This window comes from Podarcis liolepis (assembly GCF_965112155.1).
Source record: "Podarcis liolepis genome assembly, chromosome: 11".
NCBI classification, from domain to species: domain Eukaryota; kingdom Metazoa; phylum Chordata; class Lepidosauria; order Squamata; family Lacertidae; genus Podarcis; species Podarcis liolepis.
The window spans coordinates 41504686-41523218 of NC_139565.1; the positions used below are offsets into that span (position 1 = coordinate 41504686).

An 18533-nucleotide genomic window follows, 5' to 3' on the forward strand; every position below is an offset into this window, starting at 1 on the left:
GGCATGTGACCCTCACCTGTTCCAAGCCTCCTCTAGCTGAGGAATCACACACCCTCTCCCAGAGCTAGCAAGCCCCACCTGGCCAGCTAGGGAGCCGGGCTGTGGGCCCTTGCCTGCCTCAGCCTTCTAGAAGGCATGTCAGGAAGAACTTTCTGACACGATGTGCAGTGTGACAGTCGAACAGTTTGGATGGCCAGCTGTCGTGGATGCTTTTGTTGAGATTCCTGCAATTCAGGTGGTTGGACTAGATAACCCTCAGGTTATGTACAACCCAACTCTACAATTCTATGATTCCACATCAGCTTCAGGAATAGGAGTTTGGGGTGTTTGTGTGTGTGTGCAATACATCCTTATTGTGCTAATGGAAAAGCTAGCCGACTGAAATCAGTTCAGAGCTGAGACCAGAAATGCAGGATCAATTAGACCGGGAGCTTGATCTTTCCCAGCAGGATGCTTTTTTCTTCTAGTAGTGGGGTTGAGACCACCTGCTCAAGAAACAGATGTCCAAAGGTTCCTTGGACCCCAAGTGAGTTGTTATTAAGAGGTCATTATCATCTCACCCAGTTTTCTTCCTATCACCACCATCTATGATCTATGGGTTCTATAATTTTTGTCTTAATGGGATTTTTGCAGCTTATCATCTTGATTTCACCTCGTACAGCCCTGTCTTTCTAGAGACAGACCCTCCTTCTCCAAGCGATTTGTCTTCGGAGCATAGCCACTGCATGAATGGAGCAGGAAATTTGCTGCTTATCTTTCCCCCCTAGTTGACCGCTAGAGGGAGTATTCCACCTTGCATTACTAACAAATGCATCTGGCAATTTACTTTGCCAAAGTTTCAATTACTAGCTTTTCTCACCTATTGCAGATGGATGCATGACAATTAGTTTTTTGCTTTTCAGTCCTTTAAAGTTGCATGCAGCTGTGTAAAACCATCTAGAACTGTGCCTGCAGTTCAGTAGTAGCCCTGCAATAAGTTACTCTCATGTATTATTTCTGTTTATTTATAGATATGGAACCTCTCTAACCTTTGGAACAAGGTGATTGTTATCATTAGTATTCTGGCCCCTACATGCTGTTAGGTGTTCTAGAAACGTTTCCCCTGAGCATTCCCTGAGTTTTCTCCCTCTTCTGCAAATGTCAGGTTGGTGTTTTATTGAGGCTGTGTTCAACAACATGTACTTGACACAATTATAGTGTTTCTGTGGCAGGCTTATTCTGCTTTACTAGTTTGTCCTGCAACGCTTCCCCAATGCTAAGACATTGTTGCTGTCTGGAGGGACTATGGGGCTATTGATATGTTGGACCAGGGCCTGGGTTTGAATCCCTGCTCAGCTCACTGGGTGGCCTTGGGCCAGTCACAGTCTCTCAGTCTAACCCACCTCACAGGGATGTTGTGAAGATAAAATGGGGACAAAGAGAAACATTTCTGTCATCTTGAGCTTCTTGGAAGAATGGAAGGATATAAATGAGAGTTATGATTATCCCAATAGCATCACAATCACAAATGCATAATAAAAATGCCTGAAGGGTCCCTAAGGCTTCTATGGCTGAAAGTATTTCCCCAATGTCCACCTTTTAAAAATTTCCAATGCAGCAGGAGATAAAGCAGCTATGGTTGCTCTCACTTGATTCCTCCCCAGTTCTGTCACGGCCCCCATCTTCACTTGATGCGTAACCTGGATATCTGTTTGCCACAGCAAGTAGGGAGTAGCAGGCAGCAGGAACCTCACTCCATGGGGAGGCTTATAGTCTAGCGTCCGGCTTGCAGAGATGATGCAAGTCCAGTCCCAAGCAGCAATAATCCTTTAGCATGTTTCCAGAATGCTGTGCCTGTTGACTCATGTTCCAGGTGATGCCAGCTCAATACAAGCCATACTGCGAAAACACATCTGGAATCTGTGTGAATGTGGAATATGGACGTTGCAGATTTTTAAAGGCATTTTTTCACCATGCTTTTCCATCAGTAAGGCTCCCGGAACAGCTTATATAAAATCAGGAGAATCAATCATGATGATAAGGTCAATAAAACAATAAAAGCAGAGCAGATAATCATTTAGCAATAAAGCTGTATTAAAACCAAATCAGAAAAGCCTGGGCAAATAAAAAAGGGGTTTGCCTGGCGCCAGAAAGAAAACAAACCCCGTCTGAGCAACCCTGGGGGAGCATTCTGAAGTCTGGGCACCACTTCTAAAGAAATCCTGCCTGCAGTTCTCACATGCCTGACCTCTGGGCGAGAAATTCATAGAGTAACAGGCAGGTTCATGTAAGAGGAGCCTTATGGAGGAACATAGGAAGGTGTCTTGTACTGAAGTGGCCCATTGGTCCGCCTACACAGAAAAGCAGCAGCTCTCCGGGATTTCATACCTGCAGATGTCAGGGATCAAACCTGGGGTTTTCTGTATATCAGAGCTATTACCCTTCCTCAGGGCCCTTCTTCAGGTACAACACCTGCCAAGATGATTTCCAGGTGTATGAGAAGCACCCATTTCACAATGAGCAGCCCACAGGGGAGCGCCCTCTCTCTGCCAGGAGAGAGACTGGTTGTATCTTGCTATATGGTTGAACTGATGGCTCACAGAGGGCTCCCCCCCTTCCATTGCTCCATCTGTTTCTCCCCACCCTCCATTTTTTATCCTCCTCTCCTTCAATGCTCCCAGGCTAGGTCAAGGCAGCTATGAGAGGCATTTGGTTTGCTCCAGAAGGGCTCTTCTTGTGTTCACAGCTTTTCCTACTCACCACGGTGCTCTCCTTTAAGTCGTGACTTTCTTGTAGCTGGGGGGAAAGGCACACTGTGCTTCGCACAGACCTGTGAGTGCAGTTACCCGCTTCAGTGGCATGAACAGGCAGGCTCCTCTTCCGTTGCCCAGGGAAGTGCATTATTTCCACGGCTGCTCAGTGTGCTTGTCCATTCGGAGCTCAGCAATGAATCATCCTGTGTTTGGGAACGAGGAGATGGCTCTCTTATTTTTGTTGGCTTGTGAGAATTGCCTTTCAACAACAGTGCCAGCTCCGTATGCCTCTGAAATAAATGGCATGCAGAGCATGACTTGGGGTCACTGTCTTCTCCTAGCCTTGAAGCTCAGGAAGCTGGGCTTTTGTAGCTCCCTTTCCATGCTTCTGATTTCGCCTTGCTGCGTGTGGTCCAGTGACAAGCCCAGGTAACTGAGTCATTGGGTAGCTTTCTCTCTGTGTGCGTGTCTTGTTTTCTCTTCCCTGCCCTCAGGGAAATGATTACATAAAGTTTCCCAAAACTCAAGGGCCAAGTGCAATGTCACTTCAGTGCAGTTTCCCATTGGACAGTTAGGCTTCTTCTGATCCCAGCTTAGTCTTAGTGGAGCACAATTACAAGATCAACAACAGATTCTGTATGGTGGTTTTTCTCTGAGGCATTGCTACTGTCGTAAGTTACTGAAACGCCGTGGGGCACCTCTTGTGTTATATAGGGGAGACCGTCAACATTTTGAGTGCTGCTGCTCAGGGTTCCAACAAGCCAGCTGTGCCCTCCATCCCATCCACATTCTTTGTTTCCCTCAACAGCCAATCAGCATTCTGTAGCCACTGAGCATGCTCAGACTTTATTGGACTGTGTTTTGGGGGGAGAGTGTGTGTATTTGCTGGGCTGGCTATGGCTGATGGGAGTTGTAGCCCAAAATACTTGGAGGGGACCAGTATGGTAAAGGCTGATAAGGTAGCTAGACCAGTAGATATTTGTACACCTGCAAACCTTGGGCTCCCACCCAGTTTCTGGACATCTCCACCTAGTGTGTGTGAATGGTGCTTGTTTTAGCTCCATAAGGATCCATATGTGGGAGATCCATTTTGCTATAAGTTTAAGCGATGAAATTTGAAAAGAATGATTAGACATGACAGGGCAACTACATGTATGTCTTATGGGGTGGTCATTTTGTCACATGAATAGGATTGCACAGGGGAGATGCACAAAACCTGTCCCCTTCTCTGCCTTAACTCACAAGCACTCAATTTGTTTAGGCAGTACAGTGGTACCTCGGGTTAAGTATTTAATTCGTTCCGGAGGTCCATTTTTATCCTGAAACTGTTCTTAACCTGAAGTACCACTTTAGCTGGAGCACAATTTCTGTTCTCAACCTGAAGCAAAGTTCTTAACCTGAGGTACTATTTCTGGGTTAGTGGAGTCTGTAACCTGAAGTGTATGTAGCCTGAGGTACCACTGTACACACAAAAGCACACATTCAGCCCTTGAGCCAGCCAGAAGCAAACTGCACAAAGCAACAAAGCACAACAAGCTATGGCAGGGAAGGAGGTGTGTTTCATTCCCCACTCCCCTATATATAATTTTTCATTTAAAGATTGGGCACCCATCCACATGTACACCCACAGCTCCACTCCTGCTTTATATGTGACTTGGGCAGACAGAAACATAACTTACCCCCATAACTAGTTACTCCTTTCGCCTGCCATCTGACAAGGCCTTCAATTTATGTTGTACCCAGAAACAGATTTTTGAGATGCTACTGGGGGTGGGAGTAGTCATGATGAAGTCTTGGGCAGTGATTGTCTAGAAGTGCCTTTATGTTAAAGAGAAAATACAGGAAGTTAGATCAAAGGCCTTTCTAGCTAACCCAACATGCTGGACTCACACTGGCCAAATAGATGCCATTGGAAAGTCTCCAAGGAGGACATCGTGTGCAACAGCACTATCGCATTTCTGTTCCCCAGCAACTGATATTGGAGGTATACATGGTCATCATGACTTAGTAGCTGTCGATAGCCTTTCCTGCCATTTGTTTTCCGTGAAATTGCCTAATCACCTCTTAAAGTCATCCAAGGTGATGGTCATCCATAACCACATCTTGCGTTTGTGAATTCAGTAATTTAACGACGAATAAGTATCTACCGTACTTTTGTCTACCCTGAAGTTCAGTGTCAGATTGCCACTGGAGCTATAACGAGGAGGTTTCTGAAACCAAGTCGAATACACAAGCATCATTCGCATCTACAAAACAGAGTTGCTTAGTTAAGTAGATTATTCATTTCAGATACATCTTTGGACACCCACCTCTCAATCAGTTGGCATAGTTTTATATTCAAACACAGTTGGAAGGGAGGAATAATGCATTGCTAAATGTGCTTTATCACTCTTCTTCCTTCAATAACTCTTTTTTAAAAAATACTCATTAATATTAGTAGCCTAATTTCCCCTCTCTCCCACTTAGAATTTAAAGGAAGTTGCCTTCCTGGTGGAAATACTGTATCTCTAAGCTGTCATCTGGAAACTGAGGCCTATTTATGTTCCATAAATGCCAAATATACATAGGACACAGTGGGATCTTTAGATCCTTTTAAAAAAATTGAAACCAGAGCTACATAGCTGCACCAGAGAAAAATGGGACCTTCATGCTAATACACTTTCCACAAAGCAAATTTTAAATGTTAAGTCTAAAAATAGAATTGTCCATGAAAATGACTGATAAACATCTGATTTAAAACTCTAGCTAGGTCTGCAAATAATTAAAACAATTTGATTGGAGAACCAGTGTAGAATAAGACTAGGAACCAGGAAGTTGCTGATTCTAAATCCGCCTCTGCCAATGAGACCACTACTGCGCCTCTAAAAGCTATTCTTCCTTGGCCTCAAATTTCCATGCTGCAATGGGGACAACAGCCATACATGTTGCAGTGGGTACAACCTGCAAGGCTGTTGCTAGATTCTTAAAGCACAAACCAATAGCACCAATCTGCATAAATGTATAGGGAGCCAATGGATTGTGGTTGGCTGGAGAAGGGATTGAGAAATCTGTCAATTTCAGATTCTGTCTTTTTCTTATTTTTCTATTCATAAATTCGGTTCTCCACATTTCCACAGCAATTCACAAATTTCCTCTTGAAAATTCGTCAGCATCCAATGCTAATTTATCATAATAAGCACATTTCCTGGTGCAGTTTTGACTAATATGTGCATTTTTGCAAGCAATTTCCACTAATATAATGCATTTTGGAGGTAATTTTCACCAATCAATGCATTTTTTCACACACACTTCCCCTAATAAATGCATTTTTGGTACACATTATTTGGTTAGAGATGTGTATTCCAAAATTCAGAGAAGTAGAAACTTCAGGGGATATCTGTGCTTCAGTTTGTATCTTGGTTTGTGAAATATTGAAGTTATTAATACCATAATTGAATAACTGAATCCCTAGGCTGGGGTCACACTGGTACTGTACTTTTTAGCATCCCTAGCTGTCTCCAAAGCATTAAAAAACAAAAATTAAGTGGGGGAGGCACAGGAGATCTGGGTCTCAATAGACAGGACATTAGGCCACCACGAACAAACACCCTGTAAATATGAGAAGTACTTTGAACAGTGGTAAACACTATATAAATTATAAGTACTATTCTGGTGAGCATTGATTTGATTAAATAAATATATTTCAAACATTTCCCGAATGCAAGTGTTCTATGTAAATATGTTCATGAGTTTTTATGGTGCATCATGTGGTGCTAGCAATCAGCAAATTACTTTGACCAGCATAAATATACTGTCTGGCATTCCAGTCCTTTGTAACAACCTGCCTGCCTGAAGCATTGATCAGCTGATTGATTGACTGGTTTGTGGCCTTATCCAGTTCCGGGGACTCCTGCTCACAGGATTAAACAAATACACATAATAAAGCTATAATCCAGTGCAGGATTAAATGCCTTTGCAATGCCTTGTTGCATTCTGGCACATTAATTAGACTAGTCAGGAAGCAGGCCTCAGTAACATACAGTGTATTATGTGTCTGAATGTTTAATCCATTTCAAAACCTTGCTGTATTCACAAAGCTATTATGCTGGAAAGGAGGGCGTGCTTCCAATCTTCTCTTCAACATACTGAGCAATGTCTGTGGTTCCCACAACAAGTGCTGCAGTTGCATCCAGACTGGTGTGGTGATTAGAGTGTTGGATTGGGACCTGGGAGGCCAGAGTCCATGAAGGTTGTTCAGTGACCGTGGGCCACTCTCAGCCTAGCCTACAATACAGAGTTATTGTGAGGATAAAATGGGGAGCTGAGAAAACCACATATGTCCCATTCGGGCCTTTGGATATAAATATAACAGAGATCCCATTGAAATCAATGGTAGAATTTAATCATGTCTTAAATTAATTCAGTGATTTCAGTAGGAATTAAGTTAACTAACTTAGCCAGGATCTATCTTACATTCTCTAACTAAACTACATATACAGAAATGGGGGAAGAGGCGTTTTTTGTATTGTTTTGTTAATCGAACTATGCTATGAATATTCTGGTGTATGTTCACACACGTATTCATGGCATTCTCTTTATGATGTGTTTATACCATTGTTTGAAGAAGCCAAGTGGCAGATGATCAAAAAGTGGATCATGTGATTCATCTAAGAGCCCAAGATGGTCAGCTGGCATTTGAATGTGGCAGTGGCTTTTATAAGTAAATGAAAGGCTGGATAAGAGGGTATTAAAATTTTTGTGGAGGATAAGTTCCAACCTGGCTGTTCCTTCAGCCTAAGGAAGAGCCAGTGGTTAAGAGCGATAGACTCGTAATCTAGGGAATTGAGTTCGCGTCTCCGCTCCTCCACATGCAGCTGCTGGGTGACCTTGGGCTAGTCACACTTCTCTGAAGTCTCTCAGCCTCACTCACCTCACAGAGTGTTTGTTTGGGGGAGGAAGGGAAAGGAGAATGTTGGCCGCTTTGAGACTCCTTTGGGTAGTGATAAAGCGGGATATCAAATCCAAACTCTTCAAATTCTGACAGCCCTTGCTGCAGGAAGAAGAGCTGGAGTCAGAGGGGAAGGACATGATCTTGTTGTTGAGATCTAGACACCACCTCCATAACGCATGTGTAAATGTGCAGTGGTCTCATAAAGTGAGTCTCATGAATAAGTTCACTCTGCCTAGTTGCCTAGTCTCTAATAGCTTAGAGAGAGGGGTATGGCAGCTATTGGGACATCTTCATTGCTTCCATTCAGTTCTGCATCGTTTGCCTGGCTCATCACCCTTGGAATCCTGACTTTTGTTCCTAGTTCTTGCTATGAGCCAATACCATTATTGGCCTGAATAAAGTTTTCTTCCTTACTCTCATGTGACTCACACTCTCAGCAGCTGGTATTCATGGGGATACTTCCAGTGACAGTGGAGGGAGAACATAGGAAGGAATTTGTCTAATCCCCTTTTAGGCCACCATGACCTCTTGTGGGGCCAAATTCCATAGTTTACTATGCACCGTGTGAAGCGACATTTTGCAGTGATTTTTCCCATCGAGGTCACATTTAACTGGTGCTGCTAACATGGTAGAGAACCCCACAGCTGTGTGTTCCACCCGCTTGCAGCCTACATGGTGCTTTCTGCATGTGAGCATGTATATGGAATGGAAATGGTTGGCATAAAGAAGCTGGAACGGAAAAATGTCTGTGTGCACTGAGCTTTTAGGGTAGGGCATGTGGATCTGGAGATGCCGCAGTAAAAAAGCCACATACTGTGCTAATAGCCAGGAAAGTGTTTGTTTTGTAGCAACTGAGCAGAGCCACTGCTGATGACTTAGCCATGTTTGCTTTTTTCAGGGGAACAGCAGTCATTTGCATCTGTCTCTTTATGCCCTTAGAAGAAAAAAGGGCGAAAGCTACACAAAGCCCAGGGTGCAATGAATGAATATTATTTTCATTGCAAGGCATGTTTGGCTTGTAAAGGCCAGGGGGGGAAAGTTGCCTACGCAAATCACATTGCAAGGATTTTTTTCAGAGCCTAAGGTAAACATTCTGTGTTTAAATTGTCGATTGCTCATTGTGCAATGCTAGAAGAACTACTTGAAATTCAAGTTAAACTTTCACTTCCTCTTAGGGTGGACACAGCTTAGATCCATAACCCTTTGTCCTGCTCTCGTCTCAATTGCTATCTGAGTGAATTTAACTTAGGAGTTTAATGGTATGTTATAAAATTTTCAGCATTGACATGAATAAGTAGATAAGGCTTATGTATTCGACAGACTTTACAGTTCTCCAGATTTGTGATGATAGGCCACTAATGATTAATGGTGCTGTCATATACAATTGGCTAATATAGCAATATATATATATACTTTCCATGACTGTGTTATAACATTGTCAGGCTTTTAAACATACCAGCGATGATTTTTAATAAATACCAAGAGGATGTTTGCAATTAAAACTCAAACAAAGGACATTTTCTTCTTTTTCAACTTTGCTTTTTCTGGCAAGTAGATGAGTGCTAATGAAGGAACCTCCAACCAAAATTGGCTAGGACACGTCTTTCTCTCTTCAGAAATATATATTCTTCTCACCCCAATGAAGACATATTATTTCAATATTTATTTATACTGGAACCTCCCTGTGTAGTATAATAATAATAATAATAATTATTATTATTATTATTATTATTATTTCCTTGCTAAACTTCTACTGCTACTAATTCCCTCTTTCCAGGAAAGGAGCTCTTTAAACATGCCCCCACAACATGCAAGTTGATGGTTTGGTGGCTTGTATGTTGCTACGTATGGATGGATGGATTGATGCTACTGCTGGTATGATAGAATGTTTAAAACCTAGTAGCAAGTTGAAGACCAGATCATTCCTTAGGCTAGCTGCACTACCTATGGTGATGTAAACAGCAGCTGACCTCGGGAATTGAAGTAGGTTGCAATGCCTGGCAGACGCCATCACCTGCAGTTCAGCTGAAAAGGCTATGCTTTATGAGGGAGTGAAAGGAGGCCTCATTCCCATCTGCATTTTCACCACCAGAGGCAGTCATGGGATCCAATGATAGGACAAGTGTCTGGACAACACCCCCTGTTCCTGTGGGAGTTGCTAAGCTCATGTAGTTCATAGAATCAGATTGGAAGCCTTTACTGGGGCTGGTCCTATCATTAGGCAAAGTGAGATGATTGCCTCAGGTGGCAGATGCTGAAAGAGGGAGACAGCAGGGGAAGCTCCCCCAGCCATTCCCCTCTCTTGGAGAAGAAGATGCACCTTCTTGTCCTCCACCTCGGGAAGCAAACTATACTGGCCTGGCCCTGGCCTTTTCTGTTGCCTTGGCAACATCACTTGCTTGACACCGACTTGGCAACCCACAATACAAGCCTTACTAGTGAGTTGCTTCCAACCAAACCACTTGAGAAATCATAGTCTCAACAAGAAACAAGATTGATTTACTGTAAAATAATAATAATGAAAGAAGCAGCAGGAGCAACTGGTAATTTGTTGAGATTTAAATTTTATTGATCAAATGTCAATTTTCAAGGCAATAGATATCCATGTTCTTTAAGTACTTTGGTACAATAAATATCACATTTTTTGCATTTTGTGAAATACTTGTTATGATTGCAATTGTCTGCATCATTTTCATACAATTTTAATACTAAACTATTATATCCAGTTACAAGAAACAAAATGGCATCTGAAATTTGGTTCTTATTACAAAATAGTTTATGCATGAATTTGATACTGACATGAGGGAGACTGCAGTCCTTTATACACTTACTTAGGAGAAAGTCTCACTGAAATCAATGGGACATACTCTCAATTGACATGTACAGAATAGTCCCTTTCGGGTAACTATCTGGTTCAGCACATATAGTCCAGAAAAGTCTGGATCCATAGCAGTAGGAGTAGTAGTAGTAGTAGCAGTAGAAGTAAAGTTAATCTTACATTAAATAAATATCCTCTAGTAAATAATAGTTTGGGAGAACTAAAGGCCAAGTTAGATGTGATTTCAGTAGATCTGTAATCTGATCCCCTCTACAACTTTTGAAAATGATAAATGCACCTCTTTCATAAATGAAAAGTACTATATAAATACCACTACTACTGCTGCTGCTCTTATTGCTAATGATAAACAGCACTTTACATTGATGTAATAAGAAAATGCTGTACATGCTGAGGTTGAAGAGTTGTTAGCTCATGGTTACCTTCACTGACATACAAAGCAGAAAAGTAATGGTGTTTATAAAAGCTTTTCCCTTTCCTGTGTAGCTAGGCAGCACTGGGTGCAGTTCTGAGAAACGAAGCCCTGAAATTTCATTCAAACTTCTTGCTGAAAAATATATCCATCCATCAAAAATAGCCAAAAGCAGCTGAAGCGTGCCCTTTATATAATAGCTTTGAGCAAAGATGGATCTCTTGTTCAAAATGAGATCTTAAAGAGGAAGAGACATGGTGATTACATTAACTTAATTACTCTGAGCCATTCTAAAACAATAATTGTAACATTTAAGAAATAGTTAATGGTAACGGGAAGCCACCAGCTTGGGAATTAGCAATATCTAATTAGATGGGTTGTACACCACATCCTGGCTTTTATGTTGGGCTTCTGAGGCACAGCAAGAGTTTCTCCTTTTTTTTCCTTTTTCTTCAGGAGGCTGACTCAATATATTCTGGTGCTTGAGGTGGAAAACCTGTTGTTCTTTTATTTTCATTGTTCTAGAAAGCTTCCCAGTAGATCCACCCCCCATGAGTCAGATAAGAACGCAAGAAGAGCCTTGCTAAATCAGGTGGAGGGTCCGCCTTGTTTCAGAATCCTCGAGTGTCCAGTCCTAGGCATCCCAGAGTTTGAAGGCAGTAGTTGTCCCCTACTGTTGTCGGGCTCTTCAGATTCCTGCCCCACCCTTTTCAGTTCTGCGATATCGTTCTTTTAAATGAAGCAACTGGAAATGATCCCAACCAGTTTCCCAACCCTGCTGTCCTTGATGACACCCCAGTAACCCATCTCTTGAGAAGGCTGATTTGACTTCTTTGTGGCAAAGTCGAAAGTGCACTTGGATTAAACTTGGAGTAGTAGGGACGCGGGTGGCGCTGTGGTCTAAACCACAAAGCCTAGGGCTTGCCAATCAGAAGGTTGGCAGTTTGAATCCCCACGACGGGGTGAGCTCCCGTTGTTCGGTCCCTGCTCCTGCCAACCTAGCAGTTCAAAAGCACGTCAAAGTGCAAGTAGATAAATAGGTACCACTACGGTGGGAAGGTAAACAGCGTTTCCGTGTGCTGCTCTGGCTTAGTCATGCTGGCCACATGACCCGGAAGCTGTCTGCGGACAAACGCTGGCTCCCTCGGCCTATAGAGTGAGATGAGCGCCGCAACCCCAGAGTCGTCCATGACTGAACCTAACGGTCAGGAGTACCTTTACCTTTACCTAGTAAGGTAAATTAATCTGGGATGTTGAGCTAATAATAACAAATTCTGGTTCAGACTAATGGGTCATCTAGTCCCACATCCTGTTCTCAGAGCAGTCTACCAGATGACTTTGGGAAGGCCACGAGCAGAACATGAGAACAATCTTCACTTGTGATCCCCAGCAACTGGGAGCCAAAGGCATTCCATCTCTCCCACTGACAGTAATCTACAGCCACCAACTAGTGGTGCTAGTTGGTTAGGGAAAAAAGCCAGGTATCATTAGGGTTAAGAATTATTTGTTCAACTCAACAATGCCTAAAGATGATCACAGTAGAGTGGACCAAAAGGGTCAAAAGGATCTGGAAGGGCAAGCCACATTACCATTATTATGGTTTGACAAAATCACAGTAGTAGAAATGAACCTGTTACCAAAAATATTACTCTTATTTTTAAATATTCCATTAGAACATGGAAGTGTTGTAATGGACAAATTACAAAATAATATTATGCAATTCATCTGGAATGGCAAGCTCTGATATTAGGAGAGAAGAAAAGAGTGGCACAGTCCAGACAGATTTATAGAATGGTGAAGTTCGTGAATTACTGTATTGGAACTGACACTTTCAAGATGAGATGCAACCGTATGTCTTGTTTACACAAATCTAAGACTTTAGGATAATAATAAAGGAAGCATCCCTATTAATTATAACTGTTCTTTGTACATGTACGATACAGTCTGATGTTTTGTTTAAATATCTATAGAGATACACACACGCACACTTGGACAATTAAATTTCATCTTGTATTTTTTTCTAATCAAATATTTGTTTGCCTTTGGGAAAGTTGGGGTATGTGGGTGCACTTGCTTATTTATTATTTATTTAATATTTGTTGTTTCTTTATTACACTTAATACACACCATCATGCAATAGCTTTCAAACATGGAATGCCAAGATACAGCAGTCTGAGAAAACAATGTACAGTCCCCCAAAAAACATTCTATCCAGTGCAGCATAATTCCCAGTCATTAACCCAAGCTGCAATGCCATATAAATCACAGGAGCTGAAAAGAAGAAGAGCTGAAACAACCAGCAAAATGCAGTAGCTAACCCCCCCCCAGCCCAGAAAAACTAGGGAGGAAGTGTACCCTTGACATCCCCAGCCCCTCCCTTCAGAATGAGCAATAAACAGATGGGAATGATAGCCAAACATAACCAGCGTGCCAATGTTTAAGCCCTCCTCCCGGCCCTTTCTGTGTACATAATCAGGAGTCACTCTAGCAGCTGCGGTGCATTAGTTCCAGCAGTTTGACAGGCAGCCTCATTGCTCTGGCACAAGAGCTGTCGCTCCACGCTCTGCCTTCCTCTCTGTGTTCACTTGTGAGCAGAGCCGGCAGGAGTGAGTGGAGTCCGCCAGAGCGGACTGTCAGAGGAGTGGCAATGCCTACCAGCTTCGGCGGAAGAGTTAGACTGCTTTTTCCCTTTGCACTTCATTATCTGGACAGAGACGCTCTGAGCGTAGGCAGAAGCATGCCGAAATCTGAATAGGCTGGATGAGAGTCGAAGCTCTGTATGGTTCCTCAGAACAAAATTAGCAGGAGGAAATACTTCTCTCTCTCTTTTAAAAAAGCAACAACTCCAGAGCAGCCAAAACAAATATCACGTTGCATTATAGAGAGACTTCGCAAATATCAGTTGCTTTGGAAACATGGCTCAGCAAACAAGCCCAGACACCTTGACCGTACCTGAAGTGGATAATCCACATTGTCAAAATCCGTGGCTCAACGAGGATCTTGTGAAGACCCTGAGGGAAAACCTGTTGCAGCATGAGAAGCTCAAGACATCCAGGAAGTCTTCGTCTATTTCTCCTAAGCTGTCGCCTGTCATCTCCCCTCGAAATTCTCCGAGGCTCTTGCGCAGGATGCTTCTGAGCAGCAACATACCGAAACAGCGACGGTTCACAGTGGCACATACCTGGTAAGAACAGGACTGTACCTGCCTCCTCTCTCCCCTGTCTCCAAGTTTGGAATGATATCTCATTTTGCATGGGTGGGGAAACATGAGCTGCAATTTCAATGGAAAATCCCTTTTAAAAAATCACAAGCAGAGTCACAGAAGCCATGGGCATGTTTCCATACCTTTAAGAGCAGTAATAGATTAGGCAAGAGACCCTTATGCTGAAGCTGCTTCTGATAGTGATTGAAATGAATGCCATTCCAGATAACAAAAGGAGAAGCCAGCAGGGCTGCACTGACTTTTCTCATTTCTTTTCCCAAGTTCATCCTCGACCCTTCCTCCTTTCTTTGGACAGATTTAAGGGAGGAATGTGTGAAAAGAAAACATGGTCTGACTCACTGCTAAAAGTTGATTTAAATTCTCTTCCCTCTCTCCAGTTGTTGTATTGGGTGTGCATGGGGGAGATGGGGGACCCACATCAGAAGTAGATGGGTGTGGAGATGGTGAGCAAAACTGTACATCTCTAGGTCCTTGTATTGAAATAATTGCTGTGGGAAGTGAGAAAGGAGATATTTTGTCAGTGGAAGAGCCTTTTAGTTGCACTGCGATTATGAAATATGGGGGGGGGGTGTATTTGTGCATGGGTACAGCTAGATTAGAAGCAGACAGATGTTTTGCTCTATTTTATCCATCTTTGTGCATTTCTTTCTTTTCTAGTAAAACCTGTTATTTAGCTGTTTCCCTGAGAATAGTCCATTGACTTTTGCACTGATCGTTTCTTTCTTCTTTCTTTTTGCATTCTCCTTCTTTTTGTTGGCTACCTGTCATTCAAGCATTTTCTTTTGGGGGAAAACTAAAAATAAAATGTGGTGCCGAGAATGGTGATGTCGTAGAAAGGGAAGAATGACAAGCCTAGAGTAGTTTCTTTTTTAAAAAATTAATACAAATGTAATCATTTTAATTAAATGAAGAAGAGAGTTTTAGCCTAAAGGGCATGCACTGCTGTTTGTATGACAGGTTTGCACTAATTCATTACCTGAGGCTGCATGTCCAGAAAGGAAACTTAAGATGGAGATGGAAGAATACTTGTAGAAGCTAAGACCAAGCTGCTACTTAATGGAAACATGTATTTCAATGAAGCATAGATTTCAAGGAGACATAGGGTTTTACCTTTGAAAGTGTAACTTGGCATGAAGCCAATAGGAAACGATGTGTGGCTTGTGGATAGAAAGCATATAAGATTCAAGATGCATCAAGGGAAAGATCCAGAACTTACTATCAGGAGCTAACAGGGTTAGAACTCGGACCGCATTGTTCTTCCCACCACAGGTATCCTGTGTGTTGAGTCACCAGGGAACATCTCCCTAGCCAGTAAAGGATTTTCAGGTACTGCGATTTCACCAACCCTACTTAGTCATTGGCCCACCGCAGCAGGAAGAGTTACAAAGGCTTTTTGTTCAGGATGGGATTTTACTTGGGCAGTGATAAGTCTCCCCTGCCTTGGCTTGCTCTCTACCCTCAGACTCCCAGCTTCATCCCTACCCCCTACACCACCCTGTTATTTTGATCCCCGACTCCTGCTTCCCGGCTCCAACTCAATGGCTGCCTAAGACTCAGTGATGGCACCCATCCATAGGAATATCCAGGGGCTGCCATCATGTGCCTGTGGGTCCAAAAGAACGTTGATATCTTTCGCTGGCATCCGAGAGCAGCCAGTAAGGCAGCACAGGTAAGGCCCGTTGCTCTCCTGGCTTCCCAACATGATGGGGTGCTGCTGCTTATTGAGAAGGGGTGCAGAGGCGCAAGGCACAGGAAGCTGGGCACAGGGTGGTGGTGCACATCAGCAGGAGCATTGGATTGGCTCCACCACACCACAGTCCCCCCACGCCTCACCCCTCAACTCTCAGTAAGCAGCAGAGAGCAATGGAGCATCATCTGCATTGCCTCACTGTCTGCTGCTGGTACCTACAAAAATCTCTGAGTTTTGGGAGGATGCTGCTGGCATCTATGAAGTCACTTGTTCATGGAAGTGAGGGCTATCCATGGCTACTAACCATAATGCTTATGCTCGGCCTCCACAGTTGGAGTACCTCTGAATACCAGTTGATGGAAACCATAAGAGGGGAGAGTACTCTGGTGCTTGAGTCTTGCTTGAGAGATTCCCACAGGCAACTGTTCAGCCACTGTGAGAACAGGATGCTAGACTAGATGAGCTATTGGCCTGATCCAACCAACTCTTCTTATGTTCTTACATTTTAATTTTAATGAATGTGTTAAAGTAGATGAAATATGTCTCAAGCCAACTTGGGGGGGGGGGAGAGAAAAAGCTTGAATCAAATTGGGGTCTAAACGTTAAAATTCCGCAAAGCATGATAGTATAAACTAGTTTGACACAGCAGCTTTGTATCATGACTATGAACATATTAGAGAGGCATAACTTTTGAATACTCATTTGGAAATATAATACATCAACTTAATTAGAAGTAAACCAAATTCATTTCAGTCACAAGTCATCCTCAGTGGTCTATTATAAACATGCATACACGACATAACATGTACAAAGGATGCATCAATTTGAAATATGCTGTATATTGAGAACTAAGGGGAAAATAAAGAAATATGAATCACAAGGCCTGCAATTAACATAAATATATTGTACTTATAATGTTATTAAATAACTAAGAATATTAAAACAAGATTAAAATAATTTAAATTGGATTGTTGTTTTTAGTATTAAGTGGAATTAAGTATTAAGCTTCTGAATCTGAAGGTCTCATGTCGTCATCTTCAGTAGGAGTCATTGGTAAACCCAAAGAGATGTTTTGTTGTTGTTGTTTAGTCGTTTAGTCGTGTCCGACTTTTCATGACCCCATGAACCAGAGCACGCCAGGCACTCCTGTCTTCCACTGCCTCCCGCAGTTTGGTCAAACTCATGTTCATAGCTTCAAGAACACTGTCCAACCATCTCTTCCTCTGTCGTCCCCTTCTCCTTTTGCCCTCAATCTTTCCCAAAATCAGGGTCTTTTCCAGGGAGTCTTCTCTTCTCTTCTCATGAGGTGGCCAAAGTATTGGAGCCTCAGCTTCATGATTTGTCCTTCCAGTGAGCACTCAGGGCTGATTTCCTTAAGAATGGAAAGGTTTGATCTTCTTGCAGTCCATGGGACTCCAGCACCATAATTCAAAAGTATCAATTCTTTGGCGATCAGCCTTCTTTATGGTCCAGCTCTCACTTCCATACATCACTACTGGGAAAACCATGGCTTTAACTATACGGACCTTTGTTGGCAAGGTGATGTCTCTGCTTTTTAAGATACTGTCTAGGTTTGTCATTGCTTTTCTCCCAAGAAGCAGGCGTCTTTTAATTTCGTGACTGCTGTCACCATCTGCAGTGATCATGGAGCCCAAGAAAGTAAAATCTCTCACTGCCTCCATTTCTTCCCCTTCTATTTGCCAGGAGGTGATGGGACCAGTGGCCATGATCTTCGTTTTTTTGATGTTGAGCTTCAGACCATATTTTGCACTCTCCTCTTTCACCCTCATTAAAAGGTTCTTTAATTCCTCCTCACTTTCTGCCGTCAAGGTTGTGTCATCTGCATTTCTGAGGTTGTTGATATTTCTTCCAGCAATCTTAATTCTGGCTTGGGATTCATCCAGCCCAGCCATTTTACATGACCCTGAAGCCTTGATTATGCAGATTTTTTAATCCACTGAAAATCACCCCCCCCCTGCTGCCGTACCACAAGCTGCTGTTGAAATCCCATTGGCTTCAAAAACAGTTTGCCATGTTGCATAGAGATGGGGCAGTGGACATCTGCTTAGGAAACAGAAGCTCAAAATCATATTGGACATGCAGAACAAGCCACACCTCTAGCCAAATTCTCTGGAAGACAATTGGTAATTTCCCCCAATTACCACTTCTATGCTAGGATGGTTTGTTTGGCATAATATGGGAAATGCTTATCATGGACAAAATAGCTGTCAGATTAGAACTGATTTCAAGGATGATTTTTTGGGAAATTATTCCTGTTTCTGATATATCTTGACTCTAAAAGTGGGGTGCATAAAGTGCCTGTTAAACGCAGTCCTATATTATACAGTGGTGCCCCACAAGACGAATGCCTCGCAAGACGGAAAACTCGCTAGACGAAAGAGTTTTCCGTTTTGGAGGTGCTTCGCAAAACGAATCTCCTATGGGCTTGCTTCGCAAGACGACAATGTCTTGCGAGTTCCTGCTGGTCCCCCCCCCCTTTCTAAGCCGCTAAGCCTCTTATCAGCTGATCTGATCAACAGATAAGCCGCTAAAAGCCGCTAATAGCGCTAAGCCGCTTATCAGCTGATCCGATCAGCAGATAAGCCGCTAATAGCGCTAAGCCACTTATCAGCTGATCCGATCAGCAGATAAGCCACTAAAAGCCTCTAAAAGCCGCTAATAGCGCTAATAGCGCTAATCCGCTAATCCT

General features: G+C 42.8%; 1 protein-coding gene across 6 annotated transcripts in view; it reads left to right on the top strand.

Annotated features, from left to right (window-relative positions):
- The window catches only part of PDE4D (phosphodiesterase 4D), a 624753-nt gene that overhangs the window by 245126 nt on the left and 361094 nt on the right, over positions 1–18533 (top strand). Inside the window, exon 1 of one of the 6 annotated variants that reach the window (XM_083465251.1) lies at positions 12007–14094. The exons of 4 other annotated variants lie outside the window; for them this stretch is intronic. In XM_083465251.1, the coding sequence (XP_083321377.1) occupies positions 13826–14094 (269 nt within the window). In that variant the 5' untranslated portion in view covers positions 12007–13825. Of the gene's footprint in view, positions 1–12006; positions 14095–18533 lie in introns of those variants that run through there. One more of the 6 variants, XM_083465255.1, reaches the window with a different exon arrangement.